Raw genomic sequence first — 27,701 nt, 5'->3', positions numbered from 1 at the left:
CTCAGGATCATCTCTGATGAAAAGGAATTTATAAGATTTGAATTTTGTTTAGTTTTTTTTTTTTTAACAACTCTGACTGTTATTATTTTTCTGTGTGCTTACACCTCCTGTAGAATGTACTTAACCACAGAAAGAACACACAACAGTCAAACAATAGTAATATTTAAAGTGTGCGGGGTATTATTTTTAAGTCCACCAAAAAAGCCCAAGTGACAGCTCAGATGCAATAAGAGGGAAAGCATTATTTTCAAGTACCCTCCTCACAGTGCTGAATGCAGCTTGGTGGACCTGACATATTGTAAACTGTGCTAGAAACACATCAAGCATCAAGTTTTACTAACCTGGAATTGTCTCAGCTAGGGATACTACCCAGTTAGTGGCCCACAGCTGTAAGGGCAGGCAAATGTATGTACTGTGATTGGATGAGATGGTCTGACTTGCATAATGATCACATGGTCATTTCTCAGTAATTGCAGATGCCAGTGCTCAACTTACTGCCTTTGGAATTCCACATCCATTTGCCCCTTGATATGGAAACTTAGATGCCTTAGCTTCCCATTCCACTCCCATTATTATTATGCTGTGCACTCCCAATCCTCTCTGCCACCGCTATCTAGCAAGCCTTGATTGTGAGGAAAGCTGAGCTCCCTGCTAGAGTGATTTATTTGTGTAGCACACTGTTGATAGTATGAATTTTTAATTTAAATTATATTTAATTTAAGAGTTCCTCCTCATGATTAATGATGTTGGGCTAATCAAGGATTGGTCCAGTGATACTATACTTACTAGACCAACACGCTCCAACGTGTATATAACTACCTAAGAACACAAGCAGACTGCAGAGGAAATGTGTTTACTTACTTCTCACACTTCCTTTTCCATCTTTGCTGTTGGTTCCTTCTTCATCAAACTGTGGGTTGTTGACCATGTTGTGCACCCCAAGAACAGCTATAAACATAAAAATGCCAGTAGTAGAATCCAATGTTAATAAAGTTTGCAAAAGAAACATGCACTTTACAAATTCCAATTTAGTTCCCTAGCTAGATTATCAATCAGAGCGTTGTTACTGTCTTGGGTCATATGTGTTCATAGGTGAGGCTTGGTTAACCTCTAATACTATAAGTTGAAAGTTTGGAGAACTTGACTATAGGTTCTTTCCTACAAATGCACCAGTGGAGCATGCATATTATGTGTCTATAACCTGGTACACTTACATTCATACATGCACATCGTAACCATCTTGGGATTTCTGTGGGTGCTAAAGTATGGGGCAGGGGGAAATAAAACATTTAAACATAATGGAAGACACAGCAATAAGGATTTATCTGAGAACTAGAAATAGGCTGATGAAAGAAACCAGACTTCAATAAAAGAGGCAGCAAATAAAAATTATCTTAGAACAGAGACAGTTTCCACAGTATTCTATCAGAAACAACAGAACGGTTAGGTATCTGATCCTTCTCAGATTAGTTGCCTGCTTGGACCTGAGGGATCCTTTCTATTGTGCACAGGTATCTATGAATCAAAAATGAATGACTCACTCTTTACACTCAGTTTTTCCTTACACAGACACTGAAGAGAGTGACTGTCTACAGATAATATGACTTGTGACTATTATACTGTCATTATGGGCTATTTGCAAACCTCTGTTTGGTAGGGCCATTAGATAATCATATATTAGTCTTTATTTGTGCTGTACAGTGAGTTGGGTACTGACTACAGCTGAGCAGAAACTGGAATTTCCATCCCAGGTCAAATTCTGATATTTCTACATTTGTTTTGGCTGAATGATGTACCGCAGTCATACAGCTCCCATGATTCACCACAGGGTTTGGTCAGAGGGGAGAGACTGAAGTGCATCATGGGAGACATAGTCTGGTAAAGGAGCTCAGCACGCAGGAGAGAGTGGGGGCATGCAGCATCTAAACTACAACTCCTCTGTTGCAATGCAGCACCTTAGGCAGATGTTGTTTAATGTTGAACTGACTCAAAACAAAATGTTTCAACTCAGTTCAAACTGAAATATTTTTAGATTTTCCCAATGAAAAATTGAAAAGAAATCAGTAAAGCTGAAATTTTCCATGGAAAATTTTATTTCTGTGAAAAATGAACTTTCTGTTCAAAAAATAATTTTTTCAATGGAAAATTCCCAACCAGCTCTAGTATTGACCATTGTAAAACACAAACAAAAAACCTAATGTAGAGCCACTTTTTATCCTTAGTCTTTTCATTCACACCAGTGGTAACAGTGTGTGAAATGAGGGTAGAATATGAACCAGAAACTTTGTAGATAGCGTATTTTGTGTGAGATGCACATTGGGTGTAGCTGGGCAGTGTTCTGGTTGTTTGAAATATGTTTGCGGGTACACGACATTGTGTCTTTTACAAAATAGTGAAAACAGTTGCAAATGCTCTGAATGATATTGAAGGCCCAATTCTAGAAGGTGCTGAGCACCTCCAATTATACAGTGGAAATTAAATGCACTTGGAGTGAAAAGACACTCAGGGCATATCTACTTTTCGAGCTGAGGGTACGAGTCTCAGGTTGAGGAGACATACTGATGCTAACTCTCATCAAGCTAGCATGCTAAAAATAGAATGTAGCAACAGCAGCATGTGCAGCTAACCACCTCGAGAATGTCCCTAGGGTCTTGGGTGGGTCCGTACTTGGGGCGCTTACCCCTCTTACCACTCGTGCTGAGGCATCTACACTTGATTTTTAGCGTGCTAGCTCGATGATAGCTGGCACAAGTGTCTCCTCAAGCTGCGAATCACACCCCCTGCTCGAAGTGCATACAACTAAGTGCATTAGCGACACCATTAGAACGATGCAGGCTTGAGTCCATACTAACACTTATGCACCAGTGTTTGCTCCACATTTCTAACATCTGTGCGCATTTTAGAGGCCTAGATTCCAAAAGGGCTTAAAAATAGGGTGAGTGATAGAGAGGCTGAAGATAACCAGGTCTAACCTGTGTAAGAATAGAGCATGCTGTGACAACTCAAACTCCTGGTGGAAGGGCCAGGCAGTGCTGGGCTGAAGAAGACTGTACACTTACAAACACATTAACTAACCTGCAAGGTCATAGAGTTCAGTATCAGAGGCACCGGCCAGGGCTTCTTCTAATTCTGGCTCCAGGGTTACCTTCTCCTCGGTGTGGGTTTCTATGGGCTTTTCTTTAGGGATAAATATTTTTCCTAAGGGGGGAAAAAATCCAAAAGTGAATATTGAATTACTGTGACAACTCCTCCCCATCCTGACCGTACAGGGAGGAGACCTATGTAAACAGTATTGTTCTATATTGTGCACCAATATATGTTTCCCTATTAATTTCTACACCTTCAGCACATTTCTACTGTATGTTGGGGTAGTTTATTTTTGTGGAAGCAAAGGTCCTAAAATCTATACTTTAGCTTTGGAATCTCCTGTGCGTAGTGGCACATGTGACAATCCATTTTCCCCACTACTGTCTGTCCAGAGCAAGATATTTGACTCTATAGTAAGCTGTCTGGATGATGGTCACATTCTTTTTGATCATCCTGCAGTAAGGTATTCTTTGTCCTCCATCCCTTCTCTTCCCTTTTCTAGTATCTAAACAATTGACATCACAATTCTTGAACTGTTGTGGCATGGTGAAGGCTCGAGATGGTACAGTTTTAACCAGAGTAAGAAGAGAGAGCCCATTGGATGCAACATTTCCAGGTTGTGCTTAACCAGTCAGAACCACTAACACTCATTGAGAGATGCGATGAAACAGTGGACTTACCTGTATCACTAAAAGCAATCGCCTTTGAGGAAGTAACCAAGGCTATAAGCCAACTGAACAGTTAGAAAGCGCCAGGCTTACGATAGATGCTGAAATGTTAAAAGCTGGGGAGGAAGTGGTGGAGGATTCCATGTGCAGGTTGGACAGAATGGTTTGGGAAAAGGAGATCCATCCTAAAGATTGCAGAAGTGTTATCTGCCACATCCCTAAAAGAGGGATCCATTTATTTGTGATAACTAGAGAGGGGCGTCAAGGAACAGATCAGCTAGGACCAGCTGCTGGCCTGCTCCATGACTAACTTTGCTGCTAGGCAACCAATAAGCTCAGCTGCAATGCCTTGGAACTGACAGAGCCCCTGATTGGCTGCTGGTTTAGCTTATAATACTGGCCCCCAGAGCAGGTCTACCGTGCCTGCAGCTGTGCTTGTTCTTGGTCCAGTCCTTGATCCTGCTTTCTTTCAGCCCTTGTTCCAACCCTGTTCCAGCCCCTGCTCCCCTCTGGCTTCAGACTTCCAGTTTTGATCCACGGTTCCCCCTCTGCCTTATGGCTCTGGTTTACCCTCTGGCTCTGTCATTTGGCTTCTGTCTCTCTCGTACTGACCCTTGACTTGTTTCCTGGACTCTACCCATCTTGGACCCAGCTCTAACTGGTAGGCTGAACTCTTGCTTCCATCACTAGGCATGACCACCCATGGCCCAGTCAGCTACAAGAGGTGACACTTCTATCTGTACCTGGAAAAGTGTTTTGCATTATCATTTCGAATAGGATAAAAACTGCTATCGATAAAATTGATATCCTTCAGTGTCAGTGGTTGGGATTTTCAAGTACTCACCATTGGGCATTTATTTGTATGGGTGTAGAACCAGGCTGAGTGCTAATCCCAGGCAGATGTGGGTCTGTTTAAGGACAGTGCTTTCTGAGGAATTGAAAGCAATTCAAAAAATCCCTCTGCAGGAACCTTCCACTCAACAGAAGCCTGTTCAAGGGCACATAAGCTGTGAAACCATTCTTAGGGACTGCACTTCCTCCTTCAGTAGCCCTGTGGATTTCTTATTTAATCCAGCACTCTGTGATATTCATTGAAAAGGACATTTCCCAAGGCCCATATGCTGATCCCAGGACCACAGGGCACAAAACTAGGAGTGAAGCAGATGTATTTGCTACTTCTCCCCATAAGCTACAGCCATTATTTGAGCTTATCACACAGGTACCGGGGGAAGGAGGATTCAATTCCCCAACTGCCTCTGTGTAATTTCCAACTTTCCCAAAGACATTCTGCCCCCTCTGTCTCATCAGCCAATCATATGATCAGTCTTCCCATGACCACCTGTGCAAGGCTGGGGAAGCTGAGCTAGATTTAACCACATGTCCCCAAAGGACCAAGTAGTTTCCCTGCCACAGACCCTTGTACAACCTATCCTAGACCCTTTCAATTCTTCCCCCCACTGTACACTACTCTTATATGGGCATTAGCAGGTGTTTCCATGTAGCTTTTCTCAAAGGCCAAGATCATCAATCTCTATGGTACTTCCAGTCTATGACAGCTGCATCAGAGGAGAATCTAGCTCACTTTCATGAGGAACTGGACAACATTAAAAGCCAAGCCACCAGCTTATGTTGTGTTCACTACTATACTCATTTAAATTTTGAAAACAGACAACTGTCATTTGTAAGCAGTGGAGTAACTGCACTGGATAATACCCATCAATCTGATAAATCAGTGATTCCCAATTTGTTACTGTCCATAATGCTTTTAGACTCATATAGCAGAAATACAGCTGAGCAGTTCCCTTTGTGCCTTAGTCCTAAACAACTAAATTTCTATCAGGCTTTTGATAATCCCTTTGTATTGAGACTGCAATGACCTTTGGATAGAGGTGGATTTGGTCCATTGTCAGTTCTAAATTGTCTTATTTTCTGTAAGTTTTGACACTGTAAATCAAATGCTTGGAGTACATCCTGGGCCTTTCTGACACTGCTCCGAAACAGCTTTATTTTCATTTGTCTCAGTGATGCCATTTTGTCACTATAAATGAATGTTCTTCTGATATTGCTCCTTTCAATTACACATTCCTGTGTCTTTTGCTTTTCAATAGCTCCATGCCTCTGTGGCTTAAATCTTTTTCCATGATGGTCCTGATTAGCATTTTTAGGCAGATAATACCCAGTTCATTTATCTCTTCCAGCAAGTCTGCACCAATCTCAGTACTGTCAGCCTCCATCAATGAATTTAAAGACTGAATGGGCTCAGAAACTCTTGAAATGAAAATTGAAGACATACTGTCAAGGATGACTGGCCCAGAAGTTTACTTCCCTTCTTGCCCACAAACTCTTCCATTCTTTAAAGGCATCTTCTTATTACAAAAAATCTCTGTTCTACAAGAAGAATTGCTTAAAATGCCAGCTGACAAGTGACTGATAAAATAATACTTTCTGTTTCTGTCGCACATTCTACCCAAGGATCTCGGAGCACTTTATAGGCATAAATGTATTTCACCGTTAGTACATTCCTGTGAAGTAGGTAAGTATCCTCATTTTACAGATGACATGATTCAGAGACATCCCAGCAATATCAAAGAAAACAGTCAAGTGCAAGTGTTGTGTGTGTAGTACATAGAAAACTTGCAGCAAGAAATACTTAACTCTGTTTCCAAATGAAGGCAGGTTACATTTGTCAGACTATCCACAACTCAGAACTGTGCTGATAGATGTGATTTGCAGATGCTATGGTGAAGAAAAAGCAAATGCTCCTAGCCATACCATAAGATTTAAATCCCCCTAGGCTATAGCTGATAAAACTTAGTGTCTGGTTGTCATCATGCACCCATCTGTCTTGAATCATCTGTGCTCCGGGATGACCTAGAAGGAGCAAACCCACATTTTCAATGGTAGAGGACCAAAAGTAATCAGAATATCTAAGTAAACTGTCAGTAGAGTGGGCCATTGGCTGTTGAGTATGTTTCCTTAAAGAAACATGACAGCCATTGACGTTAGGTAGATGAAAGACCTTGAGGTGACCTGACCTGTCTTCATCCATGATGGTGATACCAGTAGGCTACTGACCTTGCACTGAGCAGCATGAACTAGCCAGACAATGCCCTAAACTCCAGAAATGAAATCCCAAACAAGGATAGCAGGGCTGACAAATGTTGACAATATTGTCTATATCTTCTTGCCTGGTCTCCTCATATCCCCCATCAGAGGGACTATAGAGCCCCTAGACTCCAGAAATGGCTGTCCCAGTTGTCCAGCTGCATAGGTCCTAGCAACACTTCTCAACCTCTCAGCCACATTCCAACAGCATAAGGAGGAATCATTGCCATAACTATGTTCAACAATAAGGACCTACAGAGTAGGTCAGAGCTGCCATTCCAGAGTCCTATATTGATAAAATGCTGATGAAATAATCTTTTGAATTGCTTACTGCACACTCAGCTTTTGTATAACCTAGACAAAATGTGCATTTGATTTTTGTGCCTCTCTACACACTTCTGGATCTGTGTACTGCCCCACTTACTGTAGGCCAAATGTCCTGTTGCACAGTGAGAAATCCATACTGATGAAAAGAGTAGAGTGTGAAATACAAATGGGAGTTTTGGTTCATATTTTTTCCATGCAGCTTGTGTGTATGTATATGTGTGTGTGTATATTTATATATATAAAAAGCGTTTATCAGGCATATGTAATTCTCAGATTGCAGCCTGAGTCTTTTTTGTTCTCTTGCTTTAAATTTTTCTGGTTATTACTTCTTATATTCGATGAATCACTGAAAAAATGAAGTCCTATTTATTCTTGATTACAGAATGCTTGAGTGACCTTTGATGTGAAATTCAATAATCTTGGAACTCTGCCTTACATAAATTACACACAAGATTCACATTTTCCATCTAAAGTAAAGTATTCTTTCCTTTTGATGTTTACTTAAATTCCTCTCTAAAAATACTCTATTTAAAATGTAATTAAATGAATTCTTACCAGCAATACACTGAGTTATAAACAAGAAAACTGGCCAGGCTCAATTCAGTTGAAAGCTGAAAACTAGTAATATAAAAACAGTCTAGTATAACTCCTGTCACATTAATACACCTTTCCATCAGGGACTACTTACCCTATATCAGATTTTATCCCAAACAAAACAAATAAACATACGAAAAACCCCACGACAATCTTATATTAAAAGATCGTTAACTGTGCAAACTCAAGCACTCAAAAGTTCTCATAGTCTTCAAAGTTGCTGTCACAGTGTGGCTGGCTGGCCCCTGTAATTGAAGTAGGTCCAGCTCTGCTGTGCCAGAGCAAGTGCTTCCAATTGGGCCAGTTAAGGAGGGGGAGCTGCATCTGAGTCTATAAAGGGTCAGAGAGCGACCCAGTGAGTCAGCACTGGCTGATGAAGCAGTAGCAGCATCACCGAACACTACCACTATCGCTACCAGAATCCTCTGGGAGGGGAAGCAGTTTTGTTTAAGTCTGGACAGGAAACATGCCTCAAAGGGACTGTGGGTGCTGCACTGTGTCTTTGAGAGCTTGGGAGAAGCCCTGCCACGTTATATGTGGTGGAGAACGCAGGCACTGCAATCAGTCCCTGATACAGGGGAAGAGTGAAGAGGATTGCTGGTGCCAAGAAAAAAAGAAAGGCGAAAAGTGAAGCCTCAAGGATTGACTGACCCCATCTAGCTTGGGTAATTAAGAAGATGGAGGAGGTGATCAGCTTATTGGTGATGGTGCAACAGTAGCAGCAGACAACTGTGTTATAGCGGCAGATTCAAGCTATAGTCCTGCAGTTGATGGGCAGTCTGCAAAAGCAACAAAAGGTACAATTTGCCACTCAACAGCAGTGGTAAGAGGCCCACTTCCAGCAACAGGAGTGGCTGCAGAAGCAGCTGGGCCAAGGGACTTAGGGAAATGTGGTTGGTGATGGAGAGGGAAGCTCAGTCTGGCTGGTAACTGGTCTTGTGAAGCTGGGGCCAGGTGATGACCCGGAGGCCTTTCTCTGTATCTTTGAAAGAATGACAAGTGCAGCAGGGGAAGAATGAACACAGCACCTTCCTGATGGGCGAAACACAGGAAGCCTACTGAGCAGTAAGCGACAAGCAGGTGGGCACCTAGCTTGTGTTGAAGGCTGCCTTTTAGATAAACTGAGACTGACTCCAAAGACATGTAGAATCCAGTTTTGGGTTGAACCATTTCCCTGGTAGGAACAACAATGGGTAGTGGCTCAAAGATTATGGGACCTTGTGGCTCCTGGCTAGGCCCCGAGACTAGGTCAGTAGAGAAAATGATGGACCAAGTCATCCTGGAACAGTTCTTAAGGGCCCTTCCCATGGGACCTCAGATCTGAGTACGGCAATATTAGTCTGCCTCAGTGGGTGAGGCAGTCAAATAGGCAGAAGCCGTCTCTGAGGTTGAAGGAGACGAGCATGGCAGAGCAAGAGGAAAGGGAAAGTCATATGGAGAATTTAGCTGCCAGACTCTACCACGTCTCTACTGAGCATGTGCAAACTAAGATTTTCAGAGGCTTATAACTCAGGCAAATTTTCATGGGAATCACAAAAGGCTCAGCCCTGACACCAGGGTGACATTCACCATACAATTTTAAATCCCTGGTCTAAAACATGGAAACTCAACTAAACGGCTGGAAAAATTTACTTTGGATCGACAAAATAATGTCTCCCCCCTTCTCCCAATTTTGTTCTTGGCAACAGCTAGACCACTTTAGCTGAAACTTTCAAAAAAAAAATCAGCCTGGAGTAGACACTCAGCATGGAAATTTCAGCCTGAACAGTTTAAATTTGGCAAAGTTATAAGTAACTGAAAACAGGGTCTTATAATGGAAAGTGTTGGGCAACCCTAACTATAGGCTTCACCACTAACAATATTGTAAGGGAGTCTATGCTAGAGGTTACAGTCAACACCAGACATAGGTCTTAAAGCTCCAAAAAGCCTGAAGAAGCTGACAACATTTCAGGCAAAGCAGCCAACAGTATTTTAGTTTTGGAGAGTAAAAACTGACTTTTGTTTATCATCCCAAAACAAAATAAATAAAAGTCTTTCCAAACAAAACCTTCCACCAGCCAGAATCTCCTATTAAAATACTTAAACTTTTCACTCTTATCAGCTGTTTGATATTTTAGTTAGGTTTCTCCTCCCGAAGGCTATATAACCCTTAAACGTGAATCCATTATCAGAAAAGCACCTACTGTAGTAAAGGGTTGGGGAAAAATGCCCATATTCATTCTGAAAATGACTGTCATTTTTATTGCTGAACACTGACAGTATTCTTGGCACTATGAGTACATAAAAGATCGATGGTCTCTTCTTGGGGGTAGGGGGGCTGATGACAACAGCTCAGTGAAAAAAGCTCTTGTTTAGTCATTATTTTCCTCCTTTTTTCTTTTGTTTTTCAGCTGATTGAAAAATGTTCACATTTAGTCACATACAGAGAGCGTGGATTTCCCCTTCCCTTCCCAGCACTTGTCCTCCTGGGTCTGATCCATTGGAGTCTTTCCACTGACTTTGATGGGAGCTGGATCAGACCCAACATGAAATTGTTTGGCAAGGACAGGAGATATTATAGAAAACAAGGATAATGCTGCAGGACTGACTGGAAACAGCAGTACTGAATGCAAGCAAGGATGTACCCAACTTTTACTACTTACAGTCTAAATTTGAATGGTCATATCTTAAAATGTTTAATAACTGGGTTATTTTTCAGTTACTGTTTGTTAGTGTCACATAGGGGCAACCTCTGCAAGGGAAGCAGAAGGGGAAATGTTGTTAATAATAAATAAACCTGTATTCTCGTAGCACCGAGAGACCTCAAGTAAGGTCGGGGCTCCAACAGGCTAGGTATTGTACATACACCTAGTAAGAGAGAGCCCCTGCCGTGAGGAGTTTGTAGTCTAAACAAAGGCAGAGAGAAAGGTAGGATTATTGTACTTCTTTTAGATACAGGAAATGGGGGGGGGGGGGGGGGAAGAAAGATGACATGACTTGTGCAGTCTGTGGCAGAGCCAAGAACTGAACCCAGGTTACTTGATTGCCAGTCAAATGTCTGAGCCACAGGATCGTCCTTTCCATCCCCGAAACCTGTTCAATTTTAGCCACAATACGGCGCCTACATAGTCTCATTCCTGTGTCCTCCCAAAGGATTCCTTTTTAATATGATTGAGCCTATGTAGTATCATCGTCAGTGTTTAACATTTTGGGACTTAATCCTGCTTTTCCTGTGCACCAAACTCTCATTAACTTACAAGTGATGCAGGGACAGGCCCCATAATTGTACAAACGTGGCTGACAATTGATCCAGCTGTATTTATACACCTCTACCCCGATATAACGCTGTCCTCGGGAGCCAAAAAATCTTACTGCGTTATAGGTGAAACCGTGTTATATTGAACTTGCTTTGATCCACCAGAGTGCGCAGCCCCGCCCTCCCGGAGCACTGCTTTACCGCGTTATATCTGAATTTATGTTATATCGGGTCGCGTTATATCGCGGTAGAGGTGTATAATGCAGTGGGTCAATAGGCGTATCTCCTGAACTGGAGTTTATTGCCTCTTATATAAGAATTGCTAGAGCATCTGTTACAGATAAGAGCTAATCCAAAAACCCACAAAGTAAACATTACGGATTGCCATTCCCTGTGGCTATAAAAATCAGACGTATCTCCCACCATCTCACTGCTGCTCAACAATAATGAACCCCCTGCTAGTGAGACGGCCAGACTAAAAAGGTGTGTTTCACATCAGCTCTTGAAAGTCACCAAACCTCTGCTTTGGCAGCCTGCAAGTGGGAGCAAATTCCAAAAATGAGGAACCTATAAAAGCAATGCCCATTTTCTACACTCTTCAGGCTCAAATCTGGGGACAGACAACCAATACCATTTGGACAATGATAACTGCTATCATGGGGCATATGCGGAGATGTGGTCTCTGTGGCAACTGAATTCTTGGCCATCTAGGGTGCAATCCTCAAAGGTGCTGAATACTTGGACCCTTATCCAGTAAAGCACTTAAGCATGCGCTTAACTTTATGAACATGAGCAATCCCATTCAAATCAATGAGATTACTCACATGCTTAAAATTAAGCACATGCTTAAGTGCTTTGCTGAACTGGGTGCAGAGCACTCAACATTTTACAGGATTGAACCTTTAGTTCCTTAAAGCAATTAATGTAGCGAGTTAACAAGCTAACCTATGGCAGAGGCCCAAAACTATAATGCAAGCCATATGCTCTGTTGTTTTTGCCAAATACTGCAAGTCCCACATAACATGATTACAATAAGCTACAAGGCAACTCTCCATACCCTTAAGTCCCCTCTGAGCTAGTGTTTAATACTTCCTGTGTTCTGACTCCTCTGAATGTCTCCCCATTAGCTTTGGAATTTGTTTTGGCTTGTTGTGTAACATAATCAAAACCTTATGGCAATGTTAAACATATAAGAACTAATGCAGGCAACTAAATTTCATCTTTCAGCCATCTGGTTGATGCTGGATGCTTCTTTGTCAAGAACTCCCTGATGAAAAGCTAACAAAAGAAGGCAGAAACACTGGATAAGGAAAAATGATGGACCACAAACTCTTCGAGGAGAAGGGGGAGGAGCTGGATTTTAAAATACATCTCCTTTTTCTTTTCAGCTTGCCACAGACCTTCCATGGCAGGGTAAGCTTTGCATAACGCCCATAGCAACATGTAGAAATGTCACTTAGCAAGTGGAATGCTTCCTCCAAAGGTTAATCTTGAAAGAATATATTTCCTAGTGGAAGACAAATAGCAAAGTGCAAAATAGTGACAAAACCTTAAACAAAGCTTGATGCACTTGAATCCCACTGACATACAGACATCCCTCAAAGGGGAATTGTGCGGGATGGCATATTGGCTTCTGTGCTTTCCGTTTCTAATTTTCCAGAACCGGAGACCCAAGATCTTAATTTTTAATTAACCGGGTAGCCTTAAAATTAAGATGAAATTGTAGGGCCTGATTCTCATTTTCACTAATGCCTCTTTATACTGCTCCAGCAGTGTAAAGGGGCCAGAAAGTGGGTCTAAATTATATGCACACCCACTTTCCAGCCCCTTTATGTTGGCCGTAGAGTTTAAAGGGGCCTTAGGGCTTGTGACTTTTATTCCAGAATAGAGTGTCCCCCTGGGAAGCTATCCTGGAACAGCCATTCAGAATAGTTTACAGCAATAGCTATTCCAGTCAATTTCCCAATGTAGATAAGCCCGTAATGTAATTGAGAATCTAGCCATTAATCTTTCAAAACAATCATGCCATAGTTACTTATTCAATGAGTTTTGCCAAGCTAAATAAGTTTGAGACTAGGAACGCTGGTGCTAAGATCTACAGCCAGCCCTACTTGCTCCTGGTCCTTACACAACATTCATCAGATTTGATCAGCATCACATTAGAAGACTCATTTTACAGCTTGTAGAAAGCCCACAGTACTTGTTTATGTGGTAGACGGGTGTCTCAGTAACATTTTATTGGATTCAAATTACAACGTGCCGTATCTCACCCTGTATGTAGCAGAGAGGGAAGGAGGACAACAAAATAAGGCAGCGAACACAGGACGAAATTCTGGCTACACTGAAGTCAGTGGCTAAACTCTCATTTACTTCAGTGAGGCCAGGATTTTGTGTGTGTGAAAACAACCTCTATGGAATGCTCCTGTTAAGACATGCACTTCAGTCAGATGACAGCACACACAGGCTCCAGCAGTCCCAGCATGAGGGAATGCCAGGCTTAAAGTTGGCAGATTCTTTCCTGAAGTCATGCACTAAAACCAGCACACAAATTGGTGGACAAACCACCAAGTTCTCGGACGCTATGGTGCTGAATGGGACATAATTGTCATTATTGACCTAGTTAGATAGATAAATCTTAAAATAATATAGGAATATAGTCAGTCTTAATAAAGGAAGGCATAGATATTTTCAAGGGATTTGGCCACCAACTTCTATGAGAGTAGAGCAGAGTTCCCTGTTTAGATAATTGCCAAATAGTTACATAATGCAGTGGCCATGAGGTTTCTTTTCATATGTTTTAATCTGCTAAGGCTCACACTGGGGACTTAATCTGGGACAAAGAGCCCAAATGAGGGACACACACAAGAGAAATCAAGGGAATAATTGCTTTAGCATAAAAACACTGGTATAACTATATTCTAATAACCCCCTGAATCAGCATTTGTGATGTACTTACTTTACACTAAATAACTAAGATAACAGCAGCTTTGGGTGCAAGGGAGGCTGAGCTGATTCTATGCTGAGGGATAGGTGAGAAGTACAGTTATTTGTGGTTTGTGGAACAGTGATGTTACTAAATCACAGAAGCTGTAAATTAATAACCAGGGTTAATACAACCAGGACATGTTGAAGAATTGTGTGTTTTTAAGAGTATCCAAAGAAAACCTAAAGATGAATAACTACCCAATATCACATTGCAGAGTGACACAGTGATGGACAATGCAATGATTAGCCTTACACAGAACAAGTGCAATCCCGAGGGCAGTGTGAAATCCTGCGCCTCATGGGTAGCAATTTTGTGTGTTGTGTGTGTCAGGTCTGCGAGGGGATCCAAGCAGCGGAAGTTCAAATTCTCTAATGTAGACAGGACAAAAAAGAAACAAATCTTACCTCTAACACTAACTAATCATTAAAAATCAGACATGACTGTGACAGAGCAGTGGAGGCAAAAGGCATATCTGGCTTCAAGACTAAGCTTGATAAGTTTATGGAAGGGATGGCATGATGGGATAGCCTAATTTTGGCAATTAATTGATCTTTGACTATTAGTGGTAAATATGCCCAATGGCCTGTGATGGGACACTAGATAGGGTGGGATCTGAGTTACTACAAAGAATTCTTTCCTGGGTGTCTGGCTGGTGAGTCTTGCCCACATGCTCAGGGTTTATCTGATCGCCATATCTGGGGTCGGGAAGCAATTTTCCTCCAGGCAGACTGGCAGAGGCCCTGGGGGGTTTTCACCTTCCTCTGCAGCGTGGGGCACAGGTCACTTGCTGGAGGATTCTCTGCACCTTGAAGTCTTTAAACCACAAGTTGAGGACTTCAATAGCTCAGACATAGGTCAGGGGGTTGTTACAGGAATGGGTGGGTGAGATTCTGTGGCCTGCGTTGTGCAGGAGGTCAGACTAGAAGATCATAATGGTCACTTCTGACCTTAAAGTCTATGAGTCTAATATGCACATGCCCAGGGTGGATTGATTTAAAGCAGAGTGATTTAAATCACCAACTTAAATCATGATTCAAATCAGCAAGCAGGAAACTTGATTTAAAGTATCAATTTTAATCATGTTTTGCATTTGTACCTTTTAGTTACTTTCCTAAAGAAAGATTGATTCTCATTGATTAAAATATATTCATTTGTAACTAAATGTAGCCTTTACACTGAATTTATTACTTCTTGCTAACCAGAATGATATGCAGTATATACATACATTTATTTAAGCAACTATCTAGCTTAACACATTTATTCAGATTCTTAATTTTTTACACTTTTTATGTTAGAAAATTATGAATTATATATTGTTTAATAGATTATTTTTTACTTGTGATTTGTGTCAAACTTTAGATGGATGTAAATTGGAATTCAGTTAAAAATACACAAAAACAACATTTTAAAATTATTTTATTAGTTAAATAATACTACCTTAAATGTGCTGGATACATTAGAAAAAAGTTTATCAAAATACATTTTGTATTTAAAACTAACTGCTTTATTAAATAAAGGATGTATCATCTGTAGTTAGTGAATTGAACTGATTGTTTCTAGTCACCATATCCTTCAAGATTTTAGAACTAGTAGATCTTGTCCTTTCATACCTAGTTTTTATTTATAGATTGGATGAGGAAAATAAGCTTTCCTGCTTTTTTAGCTCCCAATCTGTTTCTCAACTTGGAGCTAGTTATTGCCATGAATTTGCTGAATAATCTGAAATGAAGTAAATATTCTCTCTGCACCTCTACAGAAGAGGCTACTAGTGTCAAAAGCTCTGGTTTAGCACTTCAGCAGACTCTAGTTCCAAGTGCTTAGTCAGTGACTTTCTCCAGTTCAACAATTTGACTTGCTTTAAAATTTTAGCAGCTAGCATTTACTGCTTAATATTATTTTTATTTAATTTAAATAATTTTAATAGATTATGGTAAATGTATAGCTTAACATAGGTTGCCATAATTTCAAATTAAATTTTAAATAGGATTATTTTTTAAAAGAAAAATATATTTAAATTAAAAATACGATTTATAATTGTTTAAAAATCAGATCAAGTTTTTTTGTTTTTGTTTTTTTAAATCCATGCACAGGCCTCATAAGAAGAATCATTAGTCAATAGTAGAAAGGAAATCTGTAGCCGTTTAACATGATATTAACCGATTCTGCATAAGAGGTCACACAAGAGGAGGGGTTAGTAATAAATCCCTGCTCAGATAGACTGGTTTTTCCTTTCTAAACAATATGTGCCCAATTCTGACCTAGTGAAGTCAATGGTAAGTATCCCATTGACTTCAATGAGCTTAGGATCAGGCCTTATGTCATTAAAATTAAAAACTGGATAAGGTGCTGGGGAAGAAAATAGGGACGACAATGTGCAATCATCTAAAATAATGCTTCAGTTAGAGAGATCTAGGTGTCATCGCTCTTTGAAAAGATTTTTTTATGATTTTTTTTTTAAAGGAGGAAAATGAAATGTAGTAATAGTAACAACACTTAGCATACAAATAGCACTTTTAGGGTGACCAGACAGCAAGTGTGAAAAATCGGAACGGGGGTGGGGGGTAATAGGCACCTATATAAGACATATCAGGACTGTCCCTATAAAATTGGGACATCTGGTCACCCTAAGCATTTTATATCTTCCAAGCACTTTTGTAAACAGTAATTAGAGCCCAATCTTGGTCCCATTAAAATCAATAATTTTGCCATTTACTTTCTTGGGGGTCAGAGTAGGTTGTTAATCATTTAGTCATTGAGTTGGCCAGGTATTTAAGCATATGCCTAACTTTAAGCATGCTGCTTTGAAATAAATGGAACTACTCACATGCTCAGAGTTAGGCACATGCTTAAGTACCTTGCTGATAGGAGGCCTTAGGCAAGTGTTAATATTATTTTCAATGTACAGATGAGGAAAATGAGGCAGTGATGTTAAAGGGACACAGTATACTTGAAATCTAGTCAGCTGTTTAAGGAGTGAATTAAAAGTAGTTGCCACTCCTGCCTAAGTCACCTTGCCAATGTTTGGGGTTTTACAATCACTCTTTCCTGTGTTTTAAAATATTTTTCTCTTCTCTGTGGCTATATGGCAAACCCCTATAAAAATAGGAGGAATGATGAAACTGAATGTGTGAATAGTGCTGTCAAATGTACAAAGAAAGCAACTGGAAAAATAATTGTTTGCTCTAATCTCTTTCGTTTACGGTGATCTTAGGTGTTACTTATAGCAATAGGAGGTAACAATTATTCAGAAAGGAGTGTGATATTTGAGTTGACAGTGTCTATTTAAGGGTCTGATCCATAATAATATTCTAGCACATGCTTAACTGTGAGCACATGACTAGACCCGGTGAAGTCAATGGGAGTGCTTCAGTGGTTTCCTGAATTGGGGGCACAGTGCCCAGCACCTGGCTGGACTGACACCTTCTTCCCCAAGCCCACAGAGGGAGTTGCTATAAGAACTGGGATTAGAACTCCAGAGCTGTTGGCTCCTGGTCTTGTGGGAAGGACACTAGATCACAGATAAAACTAGCGTTTTATTAGGTTTGCTTTAAAAAGTATTTTTGGCTCTAAATTTAAAGCCTATGATTTGGCCTCCATCCACCTCCCCCTGGTTAATTTCCCTGAGAGGCCCCACAGCTGGTAATTAATATGTTCAAATACCACCTTAGTGCAGGCACTGGTGGGGGTGAACCATTACCTTTCTTCTCCCCTGTAAAGGGCACAAAGTCTTCCCTGTCTTTGTGTTCCAGTGCTTGCTTCTCCAAGTATGAAAGGAGTCGATCTCTGTCGAAAGGGCCTGTGGCAGCTTTACTGGTCTGGTCTTTTTGTCGGAAGCCCGCCGGCAGAAGTGCATTCTACCAAAATATATGAGATGCAGATACAGAATCATAAAAACGTTGGTCTGGGAGGGACCTCAAGAAGTCCTCAAGTCTCATGACAGCATAAAACACAGACACCGGTGGCCAGATTTTCAGATCGCATAAATTGTCATAGCTTCACTGACATCATTTGAGCTATGCCGATTTACACTAGCTGAGAATCTGGCCCCTGATGAGGAAGCTTTGGGTATGTAGCATTTCATAGAATCAGGGAATCACAAAAATGTAGGGCCGGAAGGGATCTCGAGAAGCCATCAAGTCCAGACTACTGCGCTGAGGCAGGACCAACTAAACTTAGACCATCCCTGACAGGTGTTTGTCCAACCTGCTCTTAAAAACCTCCAGAGCTGGGGACTCCACAACTTCCCTTGGATGCCTATTCCAGAGTTTAACTATCCTTATAGTTAGAAAGTTTTTCCTAATATCTAACTTAAATCTCCCTTGCTGCAGATCAAGCCCATTACTTTTTGTCTTATCTTCAGTGGACATAGAGAACAGTTGATTACTATCCTCTTTATAACAGCCCTTTACATATTTGAAAACTTATAATTCTTATAATTATAACTGAGTCTTCTTTTCTCAGGACTAAACATGCCCTGTTTTTTTAACCTTTCCTCATAGGTCAAGTTTTCTAAATCTTTTATCATTTTTGTTGCTCTCCTCTGGACTTTTGCCAAGCCATCCATATCTTTTCTTTTCTGAAGTGAGGCACCCAGAATTGGACACAGAACTCCAGCAGAGGCCTCACCAGTGCCAAGTAAAGTGGAACAATTACCTCTCGTGTCCTACCATACAACACTCCTGTTAATACACCTCAGAATGATATTAGCTTTTTTCACAACTGCATCACACTGTTGACTCATATTCAATTTGTGATCCACTATAACCCCGGATCCTTTTTAGCAGTACCATCTAGCCCAGAGGTGGGCAAACTACAGCCTGCGGGCCACATCCGGCCCGCGGGACTGTTCTGCCCGGCCCCTGAGCTCCTGGCCGGGGAGGCTAGCCCCCGGCCTCTCCCCCGCAGTTCCTCCTCCCCTGCAGCCTCCGCTTGCCCCACCGTCGGTGCAGTGCTCTGGGCGGTGGGGCTGTGAGCTCCTGGGACAGCGCAGCTGCAGAGCCCAGCCTGACCCGGTGCTCTGTGCTTTGCGGTGGTGTGGCTGGCTCTAGCCGGGTGGTGCGGCTGCCTGTTCTGGTGCTCTGGGAGGCGCGCCTGTAGCGCCGCCAGCTGCCAGTGCTCCAGGCAGCACGGTAAAGGGGCAGGGAGTAGGGCGGGTTGGATAGAGGGCAGGGGAGTTTGGGGTGGTGATCAGGGGGTGGGGGTGTGGATAGGGGTTGACGCGGTCAGAGGGTGGGGAACATGGGGGTTGAATGGGGGCAGGGGTCCCGGGGGGGCAGTCAGGAAAGAGAGGGGGTTTGGATGGGACGGCGGGGGGCAGTCAGGGGCAGGGGTTCCAGGGGCGGTCAGGGGACAGGGAGAAGGGGTGGTTGGATGGGGCAGGGGTTCTGAGGGGGCAGTCAGGAATGAGAGGAGGGGTTGGATGGGGTGGCGGGGAGCAGTCAGGGGCGGGGGATCTGGGAGAAGTCAGGGAGCAGGGGTGTGTGGATGGGGCAGGGGTCTCGGGGGGGCTGTCAGGGAACGGGGGGGGTGGATGGGGCCGGGGGCCCGGGGGGGAGCTTCTGGGGGGGAGGGGGGGGGGGGGGGGGTCGGATAGGGGGTACGGGCTGGGCCACGTCTGGCTGTTTGGGGAGGCACAGCCTCCCCTAACCTGCCCTCCATACAATTTCGGAAACCCGATGTGTCCCTCAGGCCAAAAAGTTTGCCCGCCCCTGATCTAGCCAGTTATTCCCCATTTTGTAGTTGTGCCTTTGATTTTTCCTTCCTAATTGTCTTTATTGAATTTCATCGTGTTGATTTCAGGCCAGCTCTCTAATTTGTCACGGTCGTTCTGAATTCTTTTCCTGTCCCCCAGTGTGTTTGTAATCACTCTCAGATTGGTGTCATCTACAAATTTTTTATAGAGGCATACGCTCCACTCCATTATCCAAGTATTAATGAAAATATTGAATAGTACCAGATCCAGGACTGACCACTGCAGGACCCCACTAGATACACCATCCCAGTTTGACAGTGAACCATTGATAACTACTCTTTGAGTACAGTCTTTCAGCCATTTGTACACTCACCTTATAGTAATTTCACATAGACTGTATTTCCCTTGTTTGCTTATAAGAATATCATGTGGGACTGCATCAAAGGCCTGACTGAAATCAAGATATATCACATCTATTGTTACCCCTCTATCCACTAGGCCAGTAATCCTGTCAAAGAAGGAAATTAGGTTGGTTTGGCATGATTTGTTCTTGGCAATTCTGTGCTGGCTATTCCTTTACTCACAAACTTTAGAGAGAGTGATGCCATGTTTATATAATGTTCTGAATTTAAACTCCGCTATAGGGTACTTTTTTTTTTAAGTGGAGCCATTTCTTTACATAATATTCTTCAGTGGCAAATAATGTGCAGCAATGTATTGACTAGATGTAACTTTTAAAATTACATTCTCAAGTACTCTCAGACAAATATCTTCTACCCCTTATTAACTGTATTTTTTACAGAAGTGCTAAGGGACCAACTGAGACCCATTGTGCAAACTCTGTACACATAGAGTAGTACAGTCTCTGACCTGAAAAGCTGATAGTTGAAATAAACAGGACAGGTGAAGGGTAGAGGAAAGAGTTAACCTCCCTCCCTTTCTAACTTTACCTACTCTTCTTGGTGTCTCTTTCTCTTTCCAATTCTCCCCTCTTTTCTTTTTCTTTTCTATTTCCACTCTTCTTTCTCCATCCCCCCCCCCTTTTATCCCAGTACAGATGTCTAATATTCAGTAAATAAATTGAGTGTACAGAAAGTACTTACTGGAAAATATGGTTGGTCATTGCCATTACTGGCTAATCTTCACATAGAGTGCTAAGAAACTTGAAACGATTAACCTTTTTTTTCATCCTTATTTTCCCTCCAATGTGAACCAGAATTGGTCTGCTAGTTTAGGAAATAAAATCATTGCTACTGGCCAGGGAGCTGGGTTGACTGGAATGCTAGCAGTATGGAATGTCTCTGAATAATTTGTAGTGTCCTTGAAAGTACTTTCCAGTTCCATTCCATTCTATCTTGTTCAACATTTGGAACCAATATTTTCTTTTGGTGAAAACTAGCAAACTGATAGTTAAATTCCTAGGCCAATTTGAAAGCTTTGATATTATGCAAGCACCCACAGTGCAAGCTTCCCAGCAACGGTCATATCAGTGACCTCAGCCCCATCTTTCTTAAAGTGAAAGGTAACCTTTTCTCCAGGTCACAGGTTTCTAAGCATGCTGTGCATGCCATTTGCAAGTCTGCAACACTACCATATTTTCTTAATGTAGAGCTCTAGAGATATGGCTGCTGTATAATTGAGTGGAGATGACTAGTGTTTGGCTCAGTTAAGTCTTGGCAAAGCAAATTTTCCCCACTTAAAAAAAATTTGTAAGTTGAAAATACAGAGTCAATATATTTCAGAAGTTCAAAAGAATGTGATGTTCACAAACAGATGATGATGATTTGATTATAGATGTGCCTAGAAGCCCCAACCAAACTAAAGCCACATTAGGCGAGGCACTGTACAAACACATAGTAAGAGAATCTCTGTCCTGAAGAAATTACTGCCTAAATAGAGAATGGGTAGCACAAAGACTTGCCCAATGTCAGACAGCACATCAGTGGCAGAGCAGGGAACAGAGCCAAGGTCTGAGAGTTCCTAGTCTTGTGCCTTATCCTTTAGAACACGTGATCACCTCTATGTGCCTTGAATACAAGTAAGCCTCAGTCTCTTTTACTTCATTTTGAAACATCAGTCCCGTTTCTGTCCCATTACCTACCTCAGGGTCAAGGTCATCAAGAACATGTTCCAATTGTTTCAGCTCTTCCTCCGATAGTTTGCTGAGAATTTCATCTTCATTGATATTCTTATATTTTTCTAACTCCTTTCGGAATGGCAGCGACATGGCTCCTGCAGCACGGCGTCACTCAATGCTTTCCTGAGAAATTTCAACCATTCAGGAGGCAATCTTCTTGGTGTTCCACTCACTGTTAACAATAAGCGGTTGTCAGTGTCGCCTTTTACACTAGACACCTGTAGCTCAGGGGGTCACATTTGTATTTTGTTTATGGATTAATTTAAAAAAGGAAACATTTTCTCTGGCTCTGCAGTGTCAGGCTACATCTACACTTGAAGCTAAGGGTATGTTTCCAGCTCAAGCAAACATTCACGCTAGCTCTCACCAAACTAGCATGCTAAATATAGTAGTGTAGCTGCGGGGTACCCGGGAGTACGTACCTATGGGGTCTGGGTGGGCTTGTACTCTGGATGGCTAGCCCACGCAGCCATTCACCACTACCTGGGCTACCACAGCTACACTACTGTTTTTAGCACACTAGCTTGATGAGAGAGTGCAAATATGTCTACTTGAGCTGGGAATCACACTCCTAGCTCCAAATGTAGCCTAAGAGTGGGGACAGTACCATGCCGGCCTATGCAGCAAGTATCCTAGCAACAGGAATTAATTTAGGACAGTGGTTCCCAAACTTTAACGACCTGTGAACCCCTTTCACTAAAATGTCGTGTCTTGCGAACCCCCTCCTAAAAATGAATATTTCCAGGGATTTTCTCCTTTACCTGAGTACAAATTATAAAAGCAGTGATCTTGGAAATATAAAATTTGTTTTTATGACATGCTTATTACACACTATTTATTATTAATTATTTATCATTACAGTATTTTTATTGCATTATGAAAATGGCAACACTCTTCCAAGATCTCACTTTCGTAGCTTGTACCACCTTTAATAAGCCTGTTATAAGACAAGGCTCCTATGTTTCATCAAGGAGTATCAGATGTGAAACAGCATGAAGGTATTTAAGAAGCCAACTCAAAGAGTTCCTCCTACACAAGCATTCAGGTCCTGAGCAGTCCAGGCAAACAACACATGTTACAACAAAGCTTAAACTTGTTCTTCATAATAATTTTAAAAACAATACTAGCTGCATATTTAATTTTAAAAACAGCAAAAAATATCCACCTCCCTTTCCATTTCTTATAAGGAGTCTTGAAGTTTAAATCTCCTCAGTGTGATAGATATGCTTGGTCTGATCTACTTAGCTCTTGGAAGTCCAGGGGCTCCGTGCTGCTGGCTCCGTGCTGCCCAGGATCCCTAGGGACAGCTCTGTCTGCCATTAGGGAATTTTTTTCCCGAGATCCCCCTGTAACATTTTGCGAACCTCCAGGGGTTTATGAACCCCAGTTTGGGAACCACTGATTTAGGACATCCTTTCTGCAGCTCAGAAGCTATGTATCTGCAGCATCAAAGGGAAGCTTTGGGCATCACATAATTGAGAACCAAGATTATCCTTCACCTGGGAGATGAATTTGTTTGACGTGGCTTCTACAGAGAAGCATCTGCTTTGTTCTCCTGGCTAAAGGGAAAATATGGTGAATGTCATGTGACAATGGTAAAAACTCACTTTCTTCTAACACTAAACAAGAAACTTTGTTAGAATACGGCAGTGTTTCCCAAACTTGGGACGCCGCTTGTATAAGGAAAGCCCCTGGCGGGCCAGGCCGGTTTGTTTACCTGCCGCGTCCTCAGGTTCGGCCAATCGTGGCTCCCACTGGCCGCAGTTCACTGCTCCAGGCCAATGGGAGCTGCTGGAAGCAGCGCGGGCCGAGGGACGTACTGACCTCCGCTTCCAGCAACTCCCATTGGCCCAGAGCAGCGAACCGCGGCCACTAGGAGCCGCGATCGGCCAGACCTGCAGACGCGGCAGGTAAACAAACCGGCCCAGCCCGCCAGGGGCTTTCCCTACACAAGCGGCATCCCGAGTCTGGGAAACACTGGAATAAGGGAAGCAATATTATCTCTAAAGCTATTCTCAGCTTCATTGTAGAGTTTCTGTCTTGGACCTTTCCCATCCCACTCTGCCTGAGTTCCTGACAGGTTTTAAGAAACAGTTCACATCTCCTCATGGTAATGTAAGCAGCTTTCCGGCACACTGGTTTTAGTCTATTTTAGACTTCTCTGCTGTCTGCATTACAAATTGTCACACTTTTCAGCAAAACAAGAAATCCCGCTGAGAGAAATTGCCAATTTTAATTTAAAACATCATTTCCAAATAATTTAACTGCATGTACACCTCTAAACATTCAGACTGTGGGGACAAACACAGTAAGTCCTTAACATTTCATGAACCTCATGTTTTTAAAACTCGACTGTTGTCAATTTTCAGTTGTTGCCCAGCAGATCAATAACAAAAACCAGGTCATTTATTATCATGTGTCCACAACTAATAAGATAATTCTCCTATGATTTGTAGGTGGTGGCTCCCTGCCTCTGTTCATTCCCTTCTTTCTAGCACTGGCAGCATGGCTCGCAATACTGCGTAAAAGCTGAAGAGGGAGCGATCTTGCTCCTCAGAACAGCAGTAATGTCTGATGCATGAAGCAGTTAGTGGCAGAGTCCAAAACATAATCCAGGCTCCCAGGTCCCTGCCATACCTATTAGAATTTATTGCGTCCCAAACTGAACTATATACTAGCTGTGCAGATTACAGCTGAGATTCTTGAATGCACAAAATTCAAAATTATGGTCAGGCAACTGACAGTTACTCATCAGATTTATAAAGATGAACCTTGTGGTCTTTGTGCAATTTTACATGAGAATTTGCACAATGATTTTTGTGTGTGCACGGTTACTATGAATACATGTACAAAACAGACATTTGTGTGTGTGAATGCATATTTAGGCATGTCACAATTTGTGTGCCCAACTGTAGTTTGTGCACATACAAATATAGATGCACAAAGGTGCAGAGACTTCAGGAGTTTCAATTTTTGCAATTTTGGCCCATTAAGACATAAAAAAGTAATGATCTGTACAGAAATATTGATAGGGCAACTATAACATTGAATTTTCTGGGCCAGGTCCTCTTCTGTTGTAAACTGGTAAAACTCCATTGACTTGAAACCAGTTTACGCCCCCTGAGGGTCTGGTCCTTTATCTTTTATTCAGTCAAAATCCTAACCAAAGAGTTCATTTAATTATAATCACACTCTTACAGTGTTCTCTTCCCCCTGTAGTTTTAAACTAAAAACTGAATGAGAGAATTAGAACCAAAATAGAAAAGTACATGGCAGAAAAATAGATGAGCCCAATAAGCATTTTAAATACATCTCTTTTGGCTATTGATCCAGTTTCTGAATAGAAGTCAATAGTCCACATGACAGAAGAGAATAATTTATAGGATAGGTTACAGATTTGAAAACTCCAGAATTATATAAACATCACATGTTGGGTCTGGACATTTAAAAAAATAATATAAAGGCAAATCTGTTAAAATATTAATAGAATTACCTTATCATCCTGCCACATGAAAGAGAACTTTTTCTTTATACTCCAACTTCCATTGCAATATACCAATATCATAAAGTCATTCCTGGCTTTAACAGTACAACTAGACACATTTTTAGGGTTCCTTTAGGAGGTTTAGTAATCTTCTGACCTGTCACAAAGTTCTCAGAGTTGTAAAAATTCCTTTGTTATCAAAATCCTAATACATATGGTGAGTTTTAGAAAAGTTTATGCAAAAGTAGAGCCAAAGAGGTTTACTGAAATCATTTGCTTTTTTTTTCTTTTGTTTTTGCTGCTGAATTCAGCATTAGCTTTACAAAAGGCTAAGTGGTTCACATTGTAACCAAAATCACCTTTTAGATAATTAAAGCATTCATGCCAAATATATTATATTTACACTGTTGAGTCAAGTTCTGATGCAGCAATGTAATATATGCCATCATGTGCCAGCAATGCCCCTCTGCCATGTACATTGGCCAAACCGGACAGTCTCTATGCAAAAGAATAAATGGACACAAATCTGACATCAGGAATCATAACATTCAAAAACCAGTAGGAGAACACTTCAATCTCTCTGGTCACTCAATAACAGACCTAAAAGTGGCAATTCTTCAACAAAAAAACTTCAAAAACAGACTCCAACGTGAAGCTGCAGAAATGGAATTAATTTGCAAACCGGATACCATCAGATTAGGTCTGAATAAAGACTGGGAGTGATTGGATCATTACAAAACCTAAACTTAATTTCCACAATACTAATTTCTCCCTACTGTTACTCACACCTTCTTATCCACTGTCTGTAATGGGCCACTCTCTTACCACTTCAAAAGTTATTTTTCCTCCCTTGGTATCCTGCTGTTAATTGGTTTATCTCATTAGACTGACCTCACACTTGGTAAAGCAACCCCCATCCTTTCATGTATTTATACCTGCTCCTGTATTTTCACTGCTTGCATCCGATGAAGTGGGTTCTAGCCCATGAAAGCTTATGCCCAAATAATTTGTTAGTCTCTAACGTGCCACAAGGACTCCTTTTTGTTTTCACAGCACTTCTGTTACATAGATTGCAAAGAGCCTTCTAAAAGTTTCTTTGGTTAAACTCATTAAACTCCTAGCACTCTAGCTAGCAGTAATTACTTGGGATGAAAAACTTCTTTACGGAGATTACAGCTTTTTAAAACTGTATTTAGTGGTCTAAAGGCTGATTTCATTAGAGTTTAATCATGTCCCTGGGAAAGACAGAGTTGTAATCCAGAGGTTGGAATATTTTATCAGATAGAGTTAGGGAAATGATTGCTTTGAGGAACAAAACCAGCTACAACTGCTGAGATCCCAGAGCCTTTATCATTCTGAGTAGTACATATTTGTACCTCAGATTGGGCTGGATTGTGTGACCCTTATTCATTTTGGTGAAGATTTGGCATCTTTGTTGATAGACTCAGCCAAGAGTATAATTAAACCTCACCACCGCCTACCACCCATCAACACAACTCTCTGTAGTCCATCACCACACCTCCACCTGTCCACCTCTCACCAGTGGAGGCTGTCCGTCCACCTCAGGATTGAGGTGCATTGGCAAGACAGTAGAAGCTGTCATTGTCAGAGCCTATGTTCTAAGGGTAAATAGAACACGTTAGTCTCCAAGATTATCAGTCTAGCACTTTTTACCAGCCTCGATTCAGCACTTCCTTAAATCCATCTCTATTAAAGACAGTACTTAAGCATGTACTTAACTTCAGTGGGACTTAAGCGTATGCTTTAAAGTGCAGTTCTGAATAGAGATGCTTTCTTGAAGCAGGGCCTGAACTGGCACATAATTTCACAGGGTTTTTTTAGATACTAAATTACCTGGAAATGCGTAACCTGTTGAACAATTCCTAATAGTATTTTAGTTTTTGTGGGTGTAGTTACATTTTCTTCAATTAGCTCTGGAGTAATGTTATTTGTTTTATAAATAGAGAAACATATTCTCAGCTCTTATAATAGATTAGAGAAGTTAATAAATATTGTAAATTTTTTGTAATAACTTTTCTGGTTTAAAAAATGGTGTGTAAAATTACTTTGGGATCTAACCCCCAAAATATTTGTTTCTAGTGAAACCCTTTAATTGTGTTCTAGTGAGTAATGATCATGTAATTGTATTTATTTTTTTTCTATGTGCCTGACCCTCCTAGTCAAGGCAGTCATAGGATAATTATGCCAGGGAGAAAGAGAAGAATTCAGAGAGCTAGATTTGGCTTTTATTTTGACTGTATTGCTGAAAATCATTACTCATGCTAAGTAATGGTTCAGTCTAAATTTTCAGCACTGCATGCAGCTCAGTTATGTTCCTCAAAAATGCTACTTTAAGCAAAACAATGTTAAGCGAATCCAATTTCCC

The 27,701-nt window shown here is 41.4% G+C and overlaps 1 protein-coding gene across 2 annotated transcripts in view; it reads right to left on the bottom strand.

Annotated features, from left to right (window-relative positions):
• Window positions 1-27,701, bottom strand: part of LOC112106606 (tropomodulin-2) — a 63,547-nt gene that overhangs the window by 13,015 nt on the left and 22,831 nt on the right. For both annotated transcript variants that reach the window (XM_026648300.2, XM_029910775.1), the window contains exons 2-5: window positions 21,796-22,003; window positions 17,700-17,856; window positions 3,076-3,198; window positions 862-948 (exon numbers count right to left, since the gene is read on the bottom strand). In XM_026648300.2, the coding sequence (XP_026504085.1) occupies window positions 862-948; window positions 3,076-3,198; window positions 17,700-17,856; window positions 21,796-21,921 (493 nt within the window). In that variant the 5' untranslated portion in view covers window positions 21,922-22,003. The remainder of the gene's footprint in view (window positions 1-861; window positions 949-3,075; window positions 3,199-17,699; window positions 17,857-21,795; window positions 22,004-27,701) is intronic.

This window comes from Terrapene carolina, unplaced genomic scaffold, assembly GCF_002925995.2.
Source record: "Terrapene carolina triunguis isolate 2854851 unplaced genomic scaffold, T_m_triunguis-2.0 Scaffold67, whole genome shotgun sequence".
Lineage (NCBI taxonomy): Eukaryota > Metazoa > Chordata > Testudines > Emydidae > Terrapene > Terrapene triunguis.
This window is presented reverse-complemented; position numbering and strand designations above follow the sequence as displayed.